Source organism: Schistocerca nitens, chromosome 2, assembly GCF_023898315.1.
Source record: "Schistocerca nitens isolate TAMUIC-IGC-003100 chromosome 2, iqSchNite1.1, whole genome shotgun sequence".
Classification (NCBI taxonomy): domain Eukaryota; kingdom Metazoa; phylum Arthropoda; class Insecta; order Orthoptera; family Acrididae; genus Schistocerca; species Schistocerca nitens.
The window spans coordinates 182663687-182685597 of NC_064615.1; the positions used below are offsets into that span (position 1 = coordinate 182663687).

Genomic DNA, 21911 nt, shown 5'->3' on the forward strand with positions numbered 1-21911 from the left:
GCGCTGAGATTTGAGTACCCAACATAATTTGAATCTGACCTTGCACTACTACATCAATGGAATTTGAGAGGGGTGTGTTGAAGTGTACAGTAGAGGTATATAAAGGACAACTGGCCCTGCAGAATGCCCAACGTGGGGGCCTGTCTGCCTGACGGCAGCAGGGGAATGACAGAATCACCGGGACGTGGTCACTGTCACAAAGGTCATCATGGGATGACCAATGTAGGGAAACCATGAGGGCAGTGGAGATGATTGTGAGATCGATAACAGAGAAGGGACCTTGAGCGGCACTGAAGTGGGTAGGGGAACCACCAGTGAGAAGACACAAATCAAAGTCCATAATATGTTGGTCAATTAGGATGTCCCTACCCATTGAAGTGACACATTCCCACAGTGGGTGGTAAGGTAGACAGTGCAATGTGAGGAGAGCAGGGCACAGGGAGAGTACAGGCTTCTGCAAGATCTGGAACTGAAGGAGAGCAGGCAACCTCGAAGCACACAGATGGTGCTTCTTGTGGCCAAGTGGTGGCAGGAGTCTTCCAGCCTGAGAGACGCTCAGGAGAGGGGTCTCGGGAGGGAGCCCATCACTGGCAAAGAAGGGGGCACTTCTTTGAATGGGGAGTGGGACTGGCTCCCGGATTGGAGGTAGTGGGAACTGGAGGGAGGGGAGAAAGGGACAGTGTTGGGGCAAGGAAGAGGTGGGAGGAGGAAACGAAGTAACAGAGGCAAAAGTTGAAGATTGAGTCTCTCATACTTTTGGCGAGCCTCAGCAAAAGACAGGTGATCCAGGACTTGTATTCTTGGATCTTCTTTTCTCTCTTGTAAGCCTGGCAATCTGGCGAACAAGAGGAGTGGCGGTCACAGGTGGTGGAGCACAGGGGCCTCCCTCATGGAATGGTGGCCACAGTTACCACACAAGAGGGTCTGCCATACAGTGGGAAGACATATGTTCAAAACACAAGCACCGCATAGGTGAGTCGACGTACAGCTTCATGTCACATCTGTAGCACATAACCTTGACCTTCTCTGGGTGGGTACCCCCTCGAAAGCCAGAATGAAGGCGCCAGTATCGGCACGGTTGTCTTTGCGACACTTCTGCACACGTCAAACAAAATGAACACGACACCACTCCTGATTAGTCCTGAGTTCCTCATCTATTTGCAGGATGAAGTACCTATGAAAAACTACTCCCTCAACCACACTCAGAGATTGGTGAGGTGTATTAGACGATCACAGGTACGAAGAGCTGTGGATTGGGTGGCAGAAGAAGCTTTGATCAACATGGAGCCCAACCGCATCTTACTAAGAGACTCCATTTCACCAAACTTGACCCTGACATTCTCCACAAAAAACAATGGCTTTGTGGCAGTGGATGTGTCGCCATCTGTCCTAGTACAGATGAGGCAACGGGGAAAGTGTTTCATCCCAAGATGGCGAGCCTGGCCCTCCTCCCATGGTGTAACCAGGGAAGGGAAGGTTGCACGGTCATATGAAGCAGCATACAATGATTCTTCACCATTCGAAGATACAGCTGTGTGAGAACAGCCGGATTTTTGCAGCCTGATACGTTTCATGCGCCAAGCATCCATCCTGATACCACCCACTCTAACCGGGGCTCTCCCCGTGGGCGTCATCCAGCCACAGCAAGGGCAGCCTGGCACAGCAGACATTGCTGGGCATTCTAATGTTCCAAGAAGATAAGCATCCACTCCTTGGCATTCATGGGTAGGGAACAGCTTAGGTATCAGTAGTGTGATCCCCGAGTTGGCAGGGGGATCAGCCAAATGAGTACATAACAACCCCACCACACCGACTGGTGACCTAGCAGGGTGGAAGGGGGCTACAGTGGGGGAGATGTAAGAGAAGGAAGGGGGAGAGGAATCCACACCGTAGATGCTAGAGAGGGAGTTTTTCCCCAAATGGCTCCCACTAAAAATAGGAAATTTTGATTTGGAGGTCAAACCTCAAGCAGAGACCTAAATGCCAAAAAAGGATGACAGGACAGAACAGGAAAAAGGAACAAAACTGCAACCAATACAGGAAAACTGGTGGGTAGCCAGGTCGACATAAATCAGAATGCCGAGAGAGGGGAAAGAGGGGGCAACAGAGAAGGAGCAAGGGGAGAGAGAGGGAGGGAGGGCAGCGTGAAGGAAATGCAGCCAGGGAAGGAAGCTTTGGCTGCAACAGTTTGGGGCCATGTACGAACTCATGAGAGAACCATGAAACCCCTGGGGGGTATCAAGATTTAAGTGAGTTTGAAAGTGGTGTTGTGGTCAACGAGTGATGGGGCACAACATCTCCAAGGTGCGATGAAATGGGGATTTTCCCCTATGACTGTTTCATGAGTGTACTGTGAATATCAGGTCTGGTAAAACATCAAATCTCTGACATTGCTGCGGCCGGAGAAATGTCCTGCAAGGATGGGACCAATGACGACTGAAAAGAATCATTCAACATGACAGAAGTGCAACCCTTCCGCAAATTGCTGCAGATTTCAATGCTGGGCCATGAACAAGTCTCAACATGCAAACCATTCAATGAAACGTCATTTATATGGGCTTTTGGAGCCAAAGGCCCACTGGTGTACCCTTGATGACAGCACGACACAAAGCTTTACGCCTCACCTGGGCCCGTCAACACCGACATGTGTATCAGTTCCACCTGCTTTTAATTCTTCATTTGTTGATGATTGTTCTCGGTGTCAACTTACTGTGTTGCTACACTGGCTGAAAAAATTGGTTGTGAATTCTGACACTGACTACTTTAAATGATTTAGCCAACAGAGGCACAGTTACATTTTACAATACTTTAATTTCACTGTTCACAACCCTCTAATAATACACAGTTATATGTGTATGGCCAGTGCACTATTGTTTAAACCTTCCATAAGCCCCATTAATAATTTGCAGGCAAAACTCCACATATTGCTACAATAGTTTCTTGTTGAACATCTAACAACAGTAAAACCTAACCAAAAAATTCACAGTTCTTGAATAATAAACAGGTACATATGGAGCAGACACTGTCACTGTTTTTACACATGGCCTAATTGTTTAACACTTATTCCACAGTTAATTTGAGGCATTGTTTTTGTTCTAACCAGCACAGGTTACTCGTCTGAAACTCTGCCTTGGACTGACTGTCTCATGACCAAAAATCAGGCCCTTATATATCATCACAATGATAGGTGCTGAAACTATACATTGTTTCAAGTGAAATTTACAGAAATTACATTTAAAACTTAACTCACTAAATTAACTAAATACATTGAAAAATTTTGTCTTTTTAACAGTCTACTGCAAGAGTTAGGGTGAATTATTTGTTTAAATCATGAAATTAACATATATAATTATGTACACAATACTTTTGAGAGAACTGTTAATTACTGTGGAATTAATGAAGGACTGGTTTTGCTAACATGTTTTTGAATGGAGCTAAATAGATACTTAAAGATTACTAGTACTTCGTCTTCTAAATGTTTACAATTATTACAGAATTTATACTTTGTTATATGTCAACAATAAAATTCAAGTTATGAAACAATCACTGATTTCACCCTATAACAAACGATATTAACTAGGACTAGTCAAAGTAAATTAGAACATCAATTACATACATAAAACTAAGCACAAAATTAGATCTGGCATTATATTCTTTAAAACTGAGGACCAATATTTTCATTTTATGAAAATTCAGATTATATTCACGTATGTTAATGGTAAATAGTTAAAAGTAACAAAACAAATTTAAGGAGGCAGATGGCAAAACAAGAGGGGAATTAAAATTATCCCAGCTTGCTTCATCACAATTGGGACTGTTGATGACTGGAAACATGTTGCCTGGTTGGATGAGTTTTGTTTCAAATTGTGTCGTGCAGATGGATGTATACAGCTATTGAGACAACATCATGAATCCATGGACCCTGGAACCCTGCATGTCAGCAGGGGACTGTTGAAGTTGGTGGAGTCTCTGTAATGGTGTGGGGCATGTGCATATGGGACCCCTGATATGTCTAGATACAACTCTGACAAGTGACATGTTTGTAAGCATCCTGTTTGATTTCAGCTGCATAGTCCATGCCATGTCGTGTTGCAGCATTTCTGCATGCTCGTGGGTGCCCTACACAATATTATGCAGGTGTACCAGTGTCTTTGGCTCTTCAGTGTACATAACGTATTAAAAGCTGAGGGAATAAAGATGTCTATTATTACAACATTAGCGTAAGAAATTACCTTCATTAAAGCTGATTTTTGTTCAAAAAGGTGTAAATAGTGCAGTTACCAAATTTTTTGAGCTTTAAGCTTAACTGGTTGGTTGCAAAGCAACAACTTAAAGTAAGTTAAAAATGTTGCTTCTGGCCAACTACATCTATTCCATTGTTTTACGAACAGCATGTTACCTCAACGAAGAAGGACGGAAAATAGTCCCAGCATCCTATCAACATCGAAGTCATTAATGAGTAAATCACTTGCACAAAGGAAAAGGAACTCTGTCAGTGTCTTAGGTATTTATATATTTATTTATAACCATCCATTGATAACCATCATCTTAATGTTTATTTTAAGTGATACAAAAAAACAATGGATTTCCTAAATCAGAAAGGTTCAATGGCAGTCTGAGTCACAGTCTTCACAAATTCTCAAACAGTCTCTGATCCAGAAAACAATATCATAGAGTTAAGGGATAATAAGACACCTACCTCAGGATTCCTGCACAGCAGCACTCCCAGCTCATAGAGAGCAAAGGCAGAAATGTGATGATCTCCCACCAGATTGTCAACATCAACATTCTTACGTCTGGCCAAGCAAGTTCGGAAGTTGGCTATAGCCTCCTCAGTGTGTCCCAAACAACACTGTGCTGCACCCATCACCAGATGCCGTAAACCAGTCATTGGTTCCAGGCCTGTAGTTGACTGGCAGTCTGGGAAAACAACAAATCTTAACTGAGAAAAAAATTATACCATAATTTTAACAGAATGAGAATACCTCAATATTAATGGGATTAATATTACACACACACACACACACACACACACACACACACACACACACACACACACGCACACACACAAAATTCAAATGGACACATACATACAAATAACAGGAAGAAGTTATGTAGGACACATAGTGAGAAATTTAATTCTTTAATAAAAGTACTCTTACAACAAATGAATCCAGTTTTCTTTTACAAAAGGTCATGAATAATTAGAGTGGAAGAAAAAAAGGAAGCATGTAGGGTCAAAGAATTTTGTGATGGCAAGATGGAGCTTTATTTAATGAACAGGGCTACTGAAGATCAATACAGGCACACTGCAAATCTGCGTAGTCTACCATATCATAAAAATTCAAAAACAAGGCAATAAGCCAAAAAATGCAAGATTTCAAGACCAGATCATTGTAGAGACAATCTGGCATATGCTTGATATGATTAAACTGAGAATGGGAAAATGTTTAACCCCATGATGATAGCAGTGAGACAGATGTTGGATTCAAATAATTGGCTCCTAATTCCATTGTAATACACTGTATACTCCATCTGCCAACATCAATCATGACAAATCAACTTGTTAAGATTGTAAAAACCATTAGGTCATTAAAAAACATTGTCTCTTTTTGTCATGAAGGTATTTCAACCAAAATACTACACAATAGTAACAGTAAAAGTGGAAATTTTTGATTAGTCTCAAATTAGAGACTCGTCTCCCTCCTTCCTGGGTCCTCAATTCTTTTTTTAGGAGAAAACTTATAACAGAGTAGTACATCACATTTCTGATGATAGCCTTATAACAACAGTTTGGCTTTCATAATGACTTTTCTACGCAGAAAGCAATATATGACCTTTTCTGGTAGAACTAAACAATAAAATTTGTCAAGCTGAAATTTTCTGTCATCTTGTGAATATGATAGGATATACAGGGTGTTTCACAATTCATGTTACACACCTCTAGAGGCTGTAGAGGGGTCTTTGTAGCTCAAGTTTTACTTAGGAACCCATTCCGGAAACATCATCCAGTGACACTATACAGCATCAGAGTTGTAGTTGGTGGCACCTGTAAATGTACGTATTTATTGGGTGATTCCATGATGATGATACAGACTTTTTAGGATGATGGAGAAGGATAAATGTATTAATTTGAAGTAAGGGTCCATGTACAGGAAACAAATGAGTCGAAAGTTATAAGCAGAAACCATTCTGATACCTCTGACAGTGTACTAATGTACTGGTACTGTTGTTGCTAAGAATGTAGGGTGAGCAACTTTCAGAGGTGGTAGTATGGACTGAAACAAGGTAAAAAGTCCAATAAAATGGACTCTAAAATGCATACCTTAAATGCTATGAGCACACAATAGAGGAGATGTGTTTCACAGCAGCGAAGATGAAAAAGTACTCATAGTTCCTCAGGTATGCATTTTAGAGCCCGTGTTTATTGGACTTTTTTTCTTGTTTTGGTCCATATTACCACCTCTGAAAGTTGCCTACCCGACAACCTTAGCAACAACAGTACCAGTATACGTATTCCACTATCAGAAGAATCAGAATGGATTTTTGCTTATAACTTTCAACTCGTTCATTTCTGGTACAGGGGGCCTTGCCTCAAATTGATGCATTTATCCATCTCCATCATCCTAGGAAGTTTGTCACATCATTGCGGAATCACCCAGTACACAAACACATTTGCAGATGCCTATAACTTTGACACTCTGTAGCCTTGTTGGATGATGTTCCCAGAAATGAGTTCATACGTAAAACTTGAGATCTACTAAGTCCCCTCTACAACCTCTTAGAAGTGTGTAAAAAGAACTGTGAAACACCCTGCATTACAAACCAAGTTCAAACGAATGAATCAATTGCCCTAGGGCTGCCTGACCTTGGCTCTCAGGTGCTACTCCTCTGCAGACTGTTTACAAGTATCTTGAGTACATCATATGTTGTGGACACTGTACAGATCACAAAAAATCTGTTGAAAGGGTAACTGTCAGCAGGGTCCACTAGGGATGCATGTCACACTCAAAAGCATTAACAGTGGCACCACCACCACAGAGACTACATTGCATCTGCCGTCACATGGTCACCGAGGACCACTATGACATTTCTCTACTTGCATATTTAGGTCATGGCTCAACCTCCAGAATGCAGCTCTGCTCATCCCTCTGTTCTGAGCTCAATGCCAGCCACACCACAACTCATCAACTGGAGGTGATGTCGAGCACATGCAGGTCGCTGCTCACTCGTGCCAACCTTGTCCTGCCACATCCAGTGGCTCCATTTCTCTGATACATGGCTCGCATCTACACTTCACAGCAAGCATGATGTTGCTACAGCAGCCACCAGGGGAAATACTCAACAATGGGACTGGTATTATTACTGTGACTCTTTGACTCTACTTGTGATAGTGACCAACATCACTATGGACTTTGATTATGTTACTCATATATGATCAAGGACGATCTTTCAGTGTTTATTCAGACTCTGTCTTAAGTGTAACTTAACTTCTGGTGTTCTGTTAATAAAGTACTGGTAGACTACATGGAAATTGTCACTGTTATACCCTTATGAGTCAGCTCATGGTTCGCTGGCTCCAGTATCACCTTACAGTTTCATCTGCCACCCATCTGCCACTGCCTTCCTCCAGCTGTGGCTGACACTATTGCAGCCATGGTGGGTTCTCTTCTCAAAAGTGGCACTGGCCCATAGTCATCTGGCATCAGAGCAACCAGACCAGGTTACCGCCATGACCTTCCCACACATTGCTCTCCCAGCCGCTTCAGGAAGATGCAACCTTCCTCACAGGGATAGTGAAACACTTCATACATCTACTTCTGGTTAACTTGTGTCTCTATATAGTTTTCCTCACTTCCCTTGATGTTTTGTCCTCCATTATTTTAATTTTCCTGCAGTGTCCATCATTTCATGTTCCTATGCATGTCTCCTTGTGTTTTCATTCCTGCAGTGTAGATCACGTCCCCATGCACACAAATTCTTGTACTCCAGTGCACACCAGTTTTCAACTAGTGTGGCATTTCCGCTGCCTCGAGTGTATCGCCACCATTTGAGTACGTTTCCCTTCCCTTGCCGGCACCATCACACCTCTGGCCATCCTCCCCCTACCGAGCCCGACACTTGCATGCCGCTTCACAATTTTGACTGGACAATGCAGCCACAGCCAGCCCTTTTCCTGAATGTGGCGCAGCACCTTGTGCCCTGAGCACTGCAGCCATGATTCTGCCATTTGTTTTCTTTTCAGGCACACTCAGCGCCAATGTCCTCTTGTAGGCAAGCTCAAATTGTCCACGCCTCTTTGGGAACCACTTCACAACCTCTGGGACTGGATTCCTTGCCTGGGTCACAGCCGCCGAGCTTCCCCACATGTTGGTGCAGTGAGGAACGCACCCCTTCTTTGCGGACACCTATCAGCCCTGTCAATTTGGTACTTCCGTCTCCCTCCATGGGGTAAGGGGAGGCAAGATCTTGTATCCACCGTCAAGATGGCTTCTCTATCTTTTCCCCAACGGGGAAGGGATAATACACACATCCATTGTTGACCACTTCAGCTTTCCTGCTCAATGTCCATGCCCTGTGGTAGCCTGTCCTTAGACCACAGGCTCTCCTCCTCCAGAGATTGTTTACAAATATCTCAAGTCCATCAAATGCTCTGAACACTATACTGATTACAAACAATCTGTCATGTTCACCAAGCAATGCACACATCAATAATAGTGCAGGGACTAATGTGCGTTCATGGAGTGCCACTGTGGTTTTCCTCCAGCTGCTACTTAATTAAATCGTGACACGAGCTCGAGCAGGCAACTTTGCTCATTGATCAGCTCCACACTTGATGCTGGCCACGCCATGACCCACTGAGCTCTCGCTCAGTATGCCAGTTGTGCTAACTCTGATCCCTTGACTCCATTCCTGTGATGTCTCGTTCGCCCCTCTACAACAAATTGCACTATGATGTCACTCCAGCAGCCACCTTGGACATAACTCCAGCAGCAATCAGGGGTGATATTCCACAATGGGACTGGTATTACTAAAACAGAACATTTGTCTGTCTACTTGTCCTAGTGACCATCATGACCGATGTCACTGTGGAATTTTTTTGTTGTGCCTACCTGCGACTCAGCATCTCCACTATTAGCAACTTTTCTTCTTGTAATATTAGAATTTGATTCTGTTACTCATATCTGATCAAGGGGATCTTTCATTTGTTGCTCAGACTGTCTTAATGTGGAAGTTAACGTCTAGTGTTGTGCTATGAAGTACTGGCAGTCTACCTGAGAATGGTCACTTTATTTATGTGCAGCCTTAGAGCTAGGGAAACACACTCAGTCACCAGTGGAGATTGTCGGTGCAATATCAGAGCAGCCAGAAATGAAACATATTACCATCAAAAGAAAATTAATAAGTGTCTTAAAAGAAACAGTGCCAATCTATTACAAATATCAAGAATTTTGAGAACATATCAATTATCTGGAACAGAAATGCCTGGTACTTCATGCGAGCAAACACAATGGGTAAGTATAGTTCTAGAGATACCACTATAAAGTAAATTTCTAACTTTAGTCTCTGCAGTAACTAAGCCTCAAATGAGAAATTCTGATACCAAGAGGCACAAAAACATCCTTATTTTATACTAACAGCCACTAAAAAGACCTATCTCCAACCATCTGTGAAAATATATGTGTAAAGGATACTGTGTTTACCAATGCCATGTTAAATGCAGTAGTAGAAAGTTTCACTGTAGAAATAAGTAAACTGAAAAAAAAAGATCTTGTTGAAATCAATGGCAATAGTGTTTATAAAAACAACAGCAAGGCTGCACTTCAAAAATCTAACAACTTACTGCCTGAACTGTGTAATACAAGCATTGTTGCAAACTTGGTAGAATGACATGATTTACAACAATCACCATGTATTAATTGGGGGGGGGGGGGGGGGGGGGGGGGAACACACAAAGCCAAAGGTCAGCGCCAAACAACTGTGTTATAAATATGATTGCTCGATATAACTAAAAATGAACTGCCAGGCAAAATCAAACAATGGAAAATTCAGGATGCACTGTAACAATGTTATGAAAAGGATAGTTGCTTTTCACCATATAGCAGAGATGCTGTGTTGGACAGACACAACAAAAAGACTATCAGAAAGTAAGCTTTTGGCCAAAAGGCCTCCTTCAAATTACACAACATACACACATGCAAGTGCAACTCACACACGCGTGACCACTGTTTCTGGCTGCTGAGACCAGACTGCGAGCAGCTATGCGTATGAGAGAGGCAACCAGGTGGTGGTGATGAGGAGGATGCCGCGGAGGTGAGGGGGAGGGATAGCAGGTGAGGGGGAGGGATAGCAGGTTAGGGATGGGGAATGATAAAGTGCTGTTTGTGGGAGCATTAAAAGATGAGATGGAGAGAGGATAGGGGAGCTAGTTGCAGTTGGGAGGTTAGACAGAGGGCAGGGAGTGGAGGGTGAGGAGGAAAGGAGAGAAGTAAAAATACTGAGGGTGCATTGGTGGAATAGATGGCTTTGTAGAGCTGGAATGGTAAGGACAATGACTTATGGAGGTTGAGGCCAGAAGGGATACAAAAATGTAGGATATATTGCAGGGAGAGTTCACACATGCACAATTCAGAAAAACTGGTGTTAGTAGGAAGGATCCAGATAGCAGAGGTTACGAAGCAGTCACTGAAATGAAGAACGTTATGTTGGGTGCCATGATCAGCAATGGGGTGGTCCAGCTGTCTCTTGGCCATAGTTTGTCAATGTAGAATACAGCACAGTGGTTGCAGTTTAGCTTGTATATCACATGACTGGTTTCACAGGACTACCTCTTGTCATGCCCTGAAATGAGAAATGTCCTACCCACTATCCTTTCCACTCCTCCCACAGCGGTATTCTGCTGCCCACCGAACCTACACAATATCCTCGACCATCCCTACACAACCCCTGCTCCCAACCACTTGCTTCATGGTTCCTATCCTTGTAATAGACCTAGATCCAAGACGTCCCTTATGGATATCCTCCCACCACCACCTACTCCAGTCCAGTCACAAGCATCACCTATCCCATCAAAGGCAGGGACACCTGTGAAACCAGTTTTGTGATCTATAAACTAAGCTGTATGCCACATGAATGGCCGCTAACAAACTGTGGCCAAGAAACAGCTGGACCACCCAGTTGCTGAACATACCACCCAACATGACTTTCCTTCTTTTCAATGACTGCTTCACAGTCCGAGCCATCTAGATCTTTCCCACAAACAACAGATTTTCTAAATTGCACAGGTAGGAACTCTCCCTGCAATATATCCTACATTCTCATTACCCTCCTGATATCAAACTTCATTAATCATTGGTCTTACCCATGTAAGTTCTCTCTCTCTCTCTCTCTCTCTCTCTCTCTCTCTCTGTGTGTGTGTGTGTGTGTGTGTGTGTGTGTGTGTGTGTGTGTGTGTGTGATGTCTAATTTGGAAGAAGCCCTTTTGGCTGAAAGCTGACTTTCTAACAGTCTTTTTGTTGTGCCTACATGCAACACAGCACCTCTACCATATGGTAAGTAGAAACTATGCTTTTCATAATATTGTTAAAATGAACTATGGTGAACATACAGACTGTAGTAAACATGAACAAAAAGGGTAAGAAGGCAATATTAAGAGACCCAGATGATAAACCTGATAAAGTGGAGGATCCAATTACTACAGATTACAATAAAACTTCTGTAGTTTCCTTTAATTACTCTTAGAAATAAGTACCTATCTATGGAACACAGCTTTGAAGGACCTGGTAATACAACAGACTATTGGAAAAACAATAACTCAAATACATATGGCTCCTGGAGTGGTAGACCAACAAGAAGGGATGAAATAATTGAAGATTATACATTTAAATATACAATATGGTAGAAACATACTTGAGTTATTGTAGTTATTTGTGGAAGAACATTCAACCACACATGTTAGTGGTAGCTGAATTTGGACTAAAGACCTGAAATGATGTAATATAGATTAAAAGGTTACTCACTACCAGTTATTAAAGGTAGAACAATGCCAACTTTGTTTATGAACATAATATATATATATATATATATATATATATATATATATATATATATATATATAATTTCTTGAACGTTACTACAAAGTAAGTACAATTGAAATGGAGCCATAGTGTAGTTTGTCAGATTGATTCTGATGATATTATACTGTATTTGTGATGAAATGAATTTGCTTTGACCTTTAAGGAAGACTGATCTTTATAATTATCTAAATGAACTGTAGAATTTGCATTCTTGGTAACATTTCAGTTCATTTGAAAAGTCATCTGGTTCCATTTTTATTGTCATTGTCAGATCTTAAAAAAGCATCAACACAAAGGACATGCAGTACTAAACTGTGTGTCCATGTGTTGTCTTTTTTTAATCTTTTAAACTAAATTGAAGTACAGCCATGACTGTGAATTCTACAGTATATTTGGTAAGTTACATATTAGTACAATAAATATGAACCACACTGATGTATCAAGCTCTCATAATTTTATAAATATGATGAGCATAGGTATCAAAATAATTAAGACAAGCTCTATCACAACAGATTTTGCAAAACTCAGGAGAAATATTAAATTACTGTAGCTCAGATTTAAATTTTCTGACCACTTTTGTCACATGACAGAGTCCCTAAATTTAGCTAACCCAAAAATAATAAAACTGTTCAATAGAAAGAAACTCTGATTAGTTGTAATACCACCACCTTTAAAAGTAAGCCAACACAAGAGTACTTGAATACTTTTTACTAGGTGAAAAGGTCTGTCAAATAATGAACAAGTTCCATCCAAACCTGCTGAGACACTACAATAACTGCTGTCCTGTCAGAGACATCAAGATCGTTTTAAGATACTGCAAAACTTGAAATAATGCTTGGCTGAAACTTCAACTCATTATGAATGGAGCCAGGCAGGTATATATGATCAACCTTCTCCACAATGCAATTAATCAGCAGATTTTAATGAAAAATGTAATAAGGTAAGAAAACCTTTAAAATAGGACTATCAAACATTGGGAAATCAAAGCACAGCAAAGAGCTAAACCAGTCTGACAATTTCTTGGGAAGTAATTGATGAATGTAAAGCTGTCAAAACAATGAGCACAACAATTACACTTTTTTTTGCCCAACCAACTTATATTAATACACCTTCATGCCAGGACTCCATTTCACCCCACACAATATACTGATTTTGAATTTGTGAAGGTAAATGAGCAGGAAGTATGCAAAGTAAAAAATATGTTAAAAGAAGGAAGTATCAAATGACTTCAGTTTATTGGGAGAATTTTATAAAAGTGTAAGTCATCTATAAAGGAGAATATGTACAGAACACTTGGGCAACCTATTTTTGAGTACTGTGCAAGTGTTTCAGGTCCTCAAAGACTCAGATTAAAGGAAGACATCTGGTACTGGTACTGGAACTGTACTGGTAGGCTTAATCAACACTTGAGTATAGCAGACATGCTTCATGAACTCAAATGGGAATCCCTGGAGGGAAGAAGACATTGTTTAAGTGAAACACTACTGAAACAAGCATACACCTCACATAAGGACCATGTAACATTATGCGCATTTAGGGGAGCTAATCAGCTGCCCAGTAGTGCTATGAGGTAAGATGAATTTGTTGCACAGTTAAACACCAGTGGGTCCATGGCTCAGGGTGCACTGTAGCCAGCCTGGCTAGATGACTGTTTCTGGTTAGCATGATGACCGTTTCCGGTTAGCATCACTGGGTATGGGTAAATCCTGGGTGTTGGGAATTGGCACAGCTGTCACATGGATGGCCGTTGTGCAGGAGACAATTCTCCAACAAACTGTGTAGTGCCAGACAATCTCAAAAATAGAATGTCAAATCAAACACCTTTCAACCACCTAAATTTCGAAATTGTTTCATTGGGCTATGAGGCAGGTGATGTTTGAAGTGATCGCTATCTCAAAAAAATTCACGGATACCAGTCTTTAAATGCTGGCCCTATTCTGACTGGATCAAATGATGGCATCTTCTTGCATGTCGGTCAGGGAGTCTGAAGATGGCATAATACATCGCAGAAACTGGTAGCCCAATAAAACAACAATTTGAAAATTTAGACAGCTGAAAGGGGTTTGATCTGACATTCAGTACTGAAAAGCAAAGGTCCCGCAAACCATCTTTCGAAAGGTGGACATACAGAGAATCTTAGAAGTGGCTAAGTTACAGGGCTCTTTGAAATTCAACTACTCACAGTAAAATATTAATGCACATCTGAATACATCTGCAATCTCAGAAAAATTAGGCATGTCTGATTACACAACAATATTTTCAATATATTTAAAATGACAGAAATTAACATTTCACAGCTTATACACATTTTCACAATCAACCTCTGCATTAACAACTTTTAAATGCTTCAAGCGATTTCAAGAAATGGTATCTCAGACAACAGCACTGCAAGATAGCTATCATCCCTGAAAGCCACTCATTTGTAACCATTTTATATAGTGACTAACACTGTCTTTTTATATCTTTTTTATTACATAAATGTTTGTCAGAACATCGTATTATCCACATTTACACAGCAAATGAAGACGGCATCAACACCTCATATCTTGCCATACTAATGTCATTATGTCTGCAGCTTGTGGTCTTGTGGTAGCATTTTCGCTTCCTGCGCACGGGGTCCCGGGTTCGATTCCCAGCGGGATCAGGGATTTTTCCTGCCTCAAGATGACTGGGTGTTGTTGTGTCGTCTTCATCATCATCATCATCATCATCATCATCATCGTTCATGCCCATTACAGTCAGAGGAAGGCAATGGCGAAACACCTCCACTAGGACCTTGGCTAGAACAGCAGTGCGGGTCTCCCATCGTTCCCTACACTCCTCGGAGTATGGGACCTCATCATCATCATCATCATCATCATCATCATCATCATCATCATCATGTCATTATTTAATGAACAGTTTATTATTTTGCCAGTAACTTGATTTAAATGTTATTTGCAAGTGCTATTAAAAAGCTGTGCTGTTTAAAAGTGGTGAACTGCTTTTGTTAGCAGACACCACAACTGAAGAGAAAACTAAAAGATGCTTCAGTTGAGGGGCATAAATAATTGTTTAAACAAGATTTAACTACAATTATTTGTCAATTTAACATGAACACACTTGTGCACAAACTATTACTTACATTTACTGTAAATGATCTGAGTGTAATCAAATGTTTGTTTCTTTTACTTGAATATTGTTGTAATATATTAGTTTAATGTGAGAAAGTGGTCATGATGAGACAAATCATGGTTGTAGAGTGTAAGAAGGATGTGAGCATGGCCTTCAGCCAATGGAAAAGCAAACAGTAGCCGAACGCTACAAGAGTCAAGAGGAGACTGACTTTTTGAGGGAGGAACTCAAGGGAACAATTCTGAACACTTGGTGTTGAGTGTAACATGCATGATTCAGTCACATAAGTGATTGATTCTGGGTAGTGAATGGCTCCCAAAATCTCTAACTTTTGAAGAGACTCTGAACTCACAAGAGGTCTGAATGTGCTGCTCCAGAGTAGGATTCTAATCTATTTCCATGTGATTTACGGAACTGATAATAGACAGAGAATGAATTACTATTTTTTTGTATCATATGTGATAATTTGTAAATCATCAGGTTAAACTTTGGAATGTTTTGAGCTGGTGAATATTTCATATATTGTGATTATGAAATGGACTTAGCTTTTGTGTATCTTCAAGGACTGTTTAGTCTGGGGATTTTACCACCATTCTCATAACTCTTTCAACATAGCTTTACTGCACTTGATAAGGAAATTTTTTTGTCTGAATATCATATGGCCACTTCCTGTTTACCTCAGATGTCCTTTCTTGAATAAACATTATTCAACATAATTCTCTGTTGTCTACATCAATTACAGATGTTAGAATAGAACCCTTGTTATTAAATTATTCATTTAACTTTTATTTTGTATTTTTGTGTATTTTATTAACTTGCAATTCTAGCCAATGCACAAACTATTGGACTGAACGATCACAGACACAGGTTATTATTTTCAATGAATTGGTTGCGGGACATGAAAGCAGACATATGCGGCTTGACCCTATGGCTACATTGAGCTATTCTTTTCATACAAAGCCATTGATTGTCCAAACACCTAAGGAATGAGCAATATCAGGTGAAGTCCCAACTGGTTTGTTGATGTGGGATGCTTTTAGGAAGAGCAGCTACTCAGCAGCAGTTGCAATTGGAATTTTCTCATCTGGGATATGAGTATAATCCCTTTAGAGTTGCAGCTGTAATTTTAATACATTATTCCAGCAGCGGAGATCTTGACGGTGGCATAGCAGCAGTGGCATCCATGGCAGTGCTGCCCACTAGTGGCAACTTTTGAGTTCATAAGCATTGACACTTCAGGCAGCAGCAGTATGGCAGAAGCAGCCAGCATGACCAATAATTTATATACTTGCGCTCAGTACTACCCAGGACTGCAGCAGCTGAATTACATTCTCCGTCAGAATTTTGACAACCTCTCATTGTGCCCTGAAATGAGGAATGTCCTACCCACCATCCTTCCCACCCCTACCCCAGTGCTATTCTGCGACCCACTGAACCTACACAACCCCTGTTCCCAATTCCTTACCTCATGGTTCATATCCTTACAATAGACCTACATGCAAGACCTGTCCCATACATCCTTCCACAACCAGCTACTCCAGTCCATTTACAAGAATCACTTATCCCATCAAAGGCAGGGCTACCTATGAAACCAGTCTTGTGACCTACAATTTAAGCTGCAACCACTATGCTGTGTTCTATGTGGGCATCACAACCAACAAGCTGTCTGTCCACATGAATGATCACCAGCATGCCAAGAAACATGTGGACAACCCAGTTGCTGAGCACACTGCCCAACGCAATGTTCTTTATTTCAGTGACTGCTTCACAGACTGTGCCATATAGATCCATTGTACCAGTACGAGCTTTTCTGAATGTGCAGTTGGGGAACTCTTCCTGCAATACGTCCTATGGTCCTGTAACCCTACTTGGCTTCACCTATTGTCCTTTACCCACCTATCCCCTTCCCTGTTCCCATTCCAGCACCAGCACTACACAGCCTTCTATTCCACCGATGCAGCCACATTCTTTTCACTTCTCCCCTTCCTCCACTTTCCCTTTGTTTAATCTTCCGAATGCACCTAGCTGCCCTAACGTCTTTCCACCTCACACCTGTATTCTCCCACAAGTGGTATTCTTACCCCTCCCCCCCCCCCCCCCACCCATCCCCCTCTCCGCCAGATGCTTCTCCAATTATGTGCAGTTGCTCACAGTCTGGCTTTGGCAGCCAGAGATAGTGGTTTTGTGTGTGTGTGTGTGTGTGTGTGTGTGTGTGTGTGTGTGTGTGTGTGCGCGCGCATGCGGCAACTGTATCATAATTTCAACTAATTCAAGTTCACCAACATACTTCAGTTTTCATTTTCTTACATTAGGGGGTCATCTTTTTAAAATATTTCATTTGAATTACTATCAACAGAAATGCAAATGAAATTAAAATAAACCATACTCCTTGGATACCCGAGAATCCATAAATTAAATAATGCTTTGAAAGACAAATTTCTTTTCTAATGCCACAAGCAGATATTTCAGATGGCATAAATGGCTATGGAAGAGACATAATTATCTAGACAAAGGCAACAATTTTTCACTACAAAAGCAGGGGAAAAAAGAGTATCAGAAGAAATGGCTTCAAAATTCACCCACAATAATAATTGTCCCACAATTAGCTACAGACATCCCAATTTTACTCATAATTACCCACAGCTTTGTTCCATGCATGTAAATGCTACTGTGCTGGAGAGACATTCAGAAATAACTACCTTCCAGTAGCTGATGAATGTGGGTTTGATCACAAGATGGCAAAGCATTCCACAAGAAGAGCAGCTCAAATGCCAGCAGGCAGCAGTAGGCAGTATCAAATACTGGCGTAGTTGTACTAAAATGATGCGTCCGTCGTATGATGAAAATCTCAAGTTGGGAGCTTGAACGGTGGTTTCCAGAGGAAGCCAGCAAAGGAGCTTCTGCTGTCAACTGAGCAGCCTCTTCCAAACGCCCTGCTGCACCTGCACAGACTATAAACAGAGAAAACTTGAAAGATGGAGACTTTTTCTCACATGTAATGCAGACATTCAAAGATATAAAAAATACATGAGAAAACTACGTAAGGAAATGGAATGAAAAATCAAAATGAAATGTTTAAGGAGTAAAGGTAAAAACTCACTGAACAGTTTAGGTACTGAGTTGCATAGGTCAAAAGGTGGGTGCCCCCCCCCCTTTCCAAACACATACCCACATCCTGGCTGACTACACTGTGCCTGCAGTGCAGCTCGACTGGTGTGAGGGCATTTCAGGTGGAGTGAATAAGGGGAGAAAGTAGGCAGGGAGTGGTAGAGACAGTTGGGGAATAGTGGCTGATGGCTAGGTAGGAGAGGCAACAGGTGCACATAACAGCGATGTGGCACTGGTTAGTTTGCTCTGGTCCAGTGCCAAGAGAGTAACGTGCAGTGCACAATGACATGGAGTAGTAGACTGGTAAGTGGAGATCGAACAGATAATGAGGCAGCCTGTGGAAAGAATGGTTGGAGTGCAGGATGAGTGAAGTTATGATTAGTGGGCAAGAGTTGGGTAGGGGTGATTGAGGTCACAAGGATTACAGGGTCAAAGGATGTGTTCCAAGGACAATTCCCATCAATGCAATTTATTGAAGCTGATGTTGGCAGGGGATGGGGATTTGAGACAGCCATTGAAACAAATCATACTGTGCTCAGCAATGTGCTTTGTGGTTGAGTAATCAACTCTGATGAAGGAAACAGTTTGGGAGTAGCCATTTATTCAGGTGGAGAGCTGGTTGGTGGTCATGCCTACAAGAAATGCTGTGCAGATATTACAACAGAGCTGGTGGACTGTAGAAGGACATGCTAGATGGGTATATGAGACTAGTCTTGCACCTCGGCCATCCACAGGGATACAAACCATGTGGCACGGGAATTGGAATAAGTTTGGTATAAGGCTGGACTAGGATATTACTTAGATAGGGTCACAGAATACCACATTGGGAGAGGTGAGAAGGATCATGGGTAAGGTGTTCCTCATTTTCAAGGGTGATGACATGTAATTGAAGTCTTGGCGAAGTGTGTGTATCTCCTCCCAATCCACTCCGCCACATCATTTTTTGCTATGCAATATTTTCCCCAGCCTGTAGCCAGAATGAGCTCACCAGTGCCACATTTTTCTCCCATGGACACGATGCCTTCCTTCCAGCTGTCAGCCACCCTTACCCAACCCGCCTCCTAATCCCTGCCTTCTTCCTCCCCTCATCCAAATCATGTTAGAGAAACCCTTATCCTAGACAAGCTGCAGTGCTGGTACTATGTAATCACACAGATGTTTCTACAAATGTGTATGTGTACTCTACAGCTCTAAAGAAGGATTCATCTTAAAACTAGCAATGTTCTCAGTCTTGTGCCTGAGCCTATTGACTACTCAGACCGCAGTTATTCAGTGAGTTGTGACCATCACTTCCTAAATTATTTATATTCCACCAAGGACTTTCCATTACCAAAGCAAATATTTTATACTGTTAACCTGTCATCAAAATAGGAGCATCTACTAACGAGCCGTCAAAGCAAGAACTACTGCAGCAAGCCTGACAAATCCAAATGTCAATTTTGATTGAAACCGGAGGTTTTTTGGCATTTTGTAAAATTTGTTAATAGTGCATTTCCTTCCTTTCCCTTCTTCCCTTTCCTTTGTTTAGGTGAACAAAGCAAACAAAAACTGAAAAGTTCAAGATTAAACTGTACTTTTAATCTAGTGTCTGTCAGGCCTGATTTAGTAGTTGCTCTTTTGAGAAGGAGACATTTTTGCCATCAATACAGTCAGTATTTTTGTTTTCCGTCCACATAAATAGTTTTACTGTTTTTTCTATTAAATCAGGTTTACGTATAACATATGAAAATGTTATGTACTTTATCAATAGCTAGTATCTTGGTCTCCTATGTTGATTCATGTTTCCAAGTCTTTATCTGCCTGGCTTCCCTCACCTTAACCTTGGGTAGAAAGAAGTTCATTATTTCAACATTAAAGAATCCAATGCTCTACTCTCAAACATGGTTTGATCATTTATTTTATCAACAATAAGGGAAAGCTGAGGTTCCTGCTGCTTCTCTTGAGCAGAAATAAACATACATTACATTCAACACCAAACCACAGTGGTCAATAACCTTTGGTTTATTGATCACTTTTTGTTCTTAAATGCCTTATATACACTATTGAAGGGTCTTCAGTTCTCAGTTTCATAATACTGTACAGAAATACTTAAAATAACCACAAATATTAACAAAGTATACTATCTTAACAAAGTACAGGGTATCTAAAATAGCAAGGCAAAAGTTAAATTTAATAAATGAGGCAAAAAATTTAACACCCAAGTAATCAAGGCTACCTTAATCAAAGTCATTTTAGAACATGCATTTAGGAGAGTAACTGAAATAATTATGAACTCACCACAGGACGAAACAAACTAAATCATCTGAAACCTGTAGATGCCACATATATCTGTGGAAAACGTATTGAGGAACTTGGCAAGCAAGCATTCTGGTCTACACATTAATCTCACAAAAGCAAAACTCTTAGAAATTAACAGGATAAACTATAGCTAAGAATAAAAAGTACTTCATCTGATACACATTGCAGTTCACAACTGATATCACAAAGAATGCTTGGACAAGAAGGGTGGGATTTTGTCTGGAGAGCAATTCACTTTTGTGCCTGAAAAGAAGGTAAATCTGCCATTAAACTGAGGGATGGTGAGAACACTGCAGTGCTGTGATTCTCTTGGAGGATGTATGCCCTTATCTTCTTCTGACTTTTGAACTGATTTACCTAGCTGGTTTAACAGGCACTGAACTGTTATACAGCTTGGCATTTTTCATATACACAAGTCATTGTAAGTGGTGAAAGGAATGGTAACAGAAAAAATCCTTTTACAAACTGGGAGTTCAGTCCTGGAACTTTGTATTTTAGCCCAGAAACTACCCATAGATTTACTGAGCCACCTATCTAAAGATAAAAATCTAGTTCTATATCAGTCCTATTCCAATGTAAACATTGGAAAATCCAGGATGGAATAATGACAATATTATGAGAGGATAGACTGCCACTCACCATATAGTGGAGATGCTGAGTCACATATAGGCACAACAAACAAGTGAGCTTTTGGCCAAAAAGGCCTTCATCAAAACTAGACAACGAACACGCAACACATTCAGGCAAACGCAACTCACACACACATATGACCACAGTCTCTGGCTGCCGAGGCCAGACCATTCTGAAGTGATTTGAATGATTTTTGTGTTTTAAACCACAAGCAGGAAAACAAAATCAGAAAGCCATAGAGGGAATTAGCAACAAACTACACTAAATGTATATATAAGAGAGGTGAGAGGAGAAAAAGATACAAGGAATAAAATAGGAGTAAAAGGTGCATTATCCCAATCTACATCACTGTAATAGGCAGCAGTATAACATTACACTACACCAGATGGTGTTGACTACAGATGGATAAGCACGCAAGGAAAAACATGAGAACAATGGAAAAATATTTAATATTAATAAGTTCAAGTGGATAATTGTTATAGTCAACAACAGTATCAGGCAGACGCCTACAGAAGAGTTGTGAAAGCGCAGAGCACTGTACTGAGAGACTAAACTGGCAACAACTGTTGTCAGGCCTGTTGGTCTAACAATAAATCATGCACATGGAAACCAAGAGGTTGCGGGATTGAATCCCAGGTGAACAACGGAAATTCTGCCTTTAACTTAGCCTTCACCTCTTTGTGA

General features: G+C 41.1%; 1 protein-coding gene across 2 annotated transcripts in view; it reads right to left on the reverse strand.

Moving 5' to 3' along the window:
• Positions 1–21911, reverse strand: part of LOC126235864 (tetratricopeptide repeat protein 39C-like) — an 84823-nt gene that overhangs the window by 4873 nt on the left and 58039 nt on the right. For both annotated transcript variants that reach the window (XM_049944765.1, XM_049944764.1), the window contains 2 exons: positions 17891–18142; positions 4700–4920 (listed from right to left, as the gene is read on the reverse strand). In XM_049944765.1, the coding sequence (XP_049800722.1) occupies positions 4700–4920; positions 17891–18142 (473 nt within the window). The remainder of the gene's footprint in view (positions 1–4699; positions 4921–17890; positions 18143–21911) is intronic.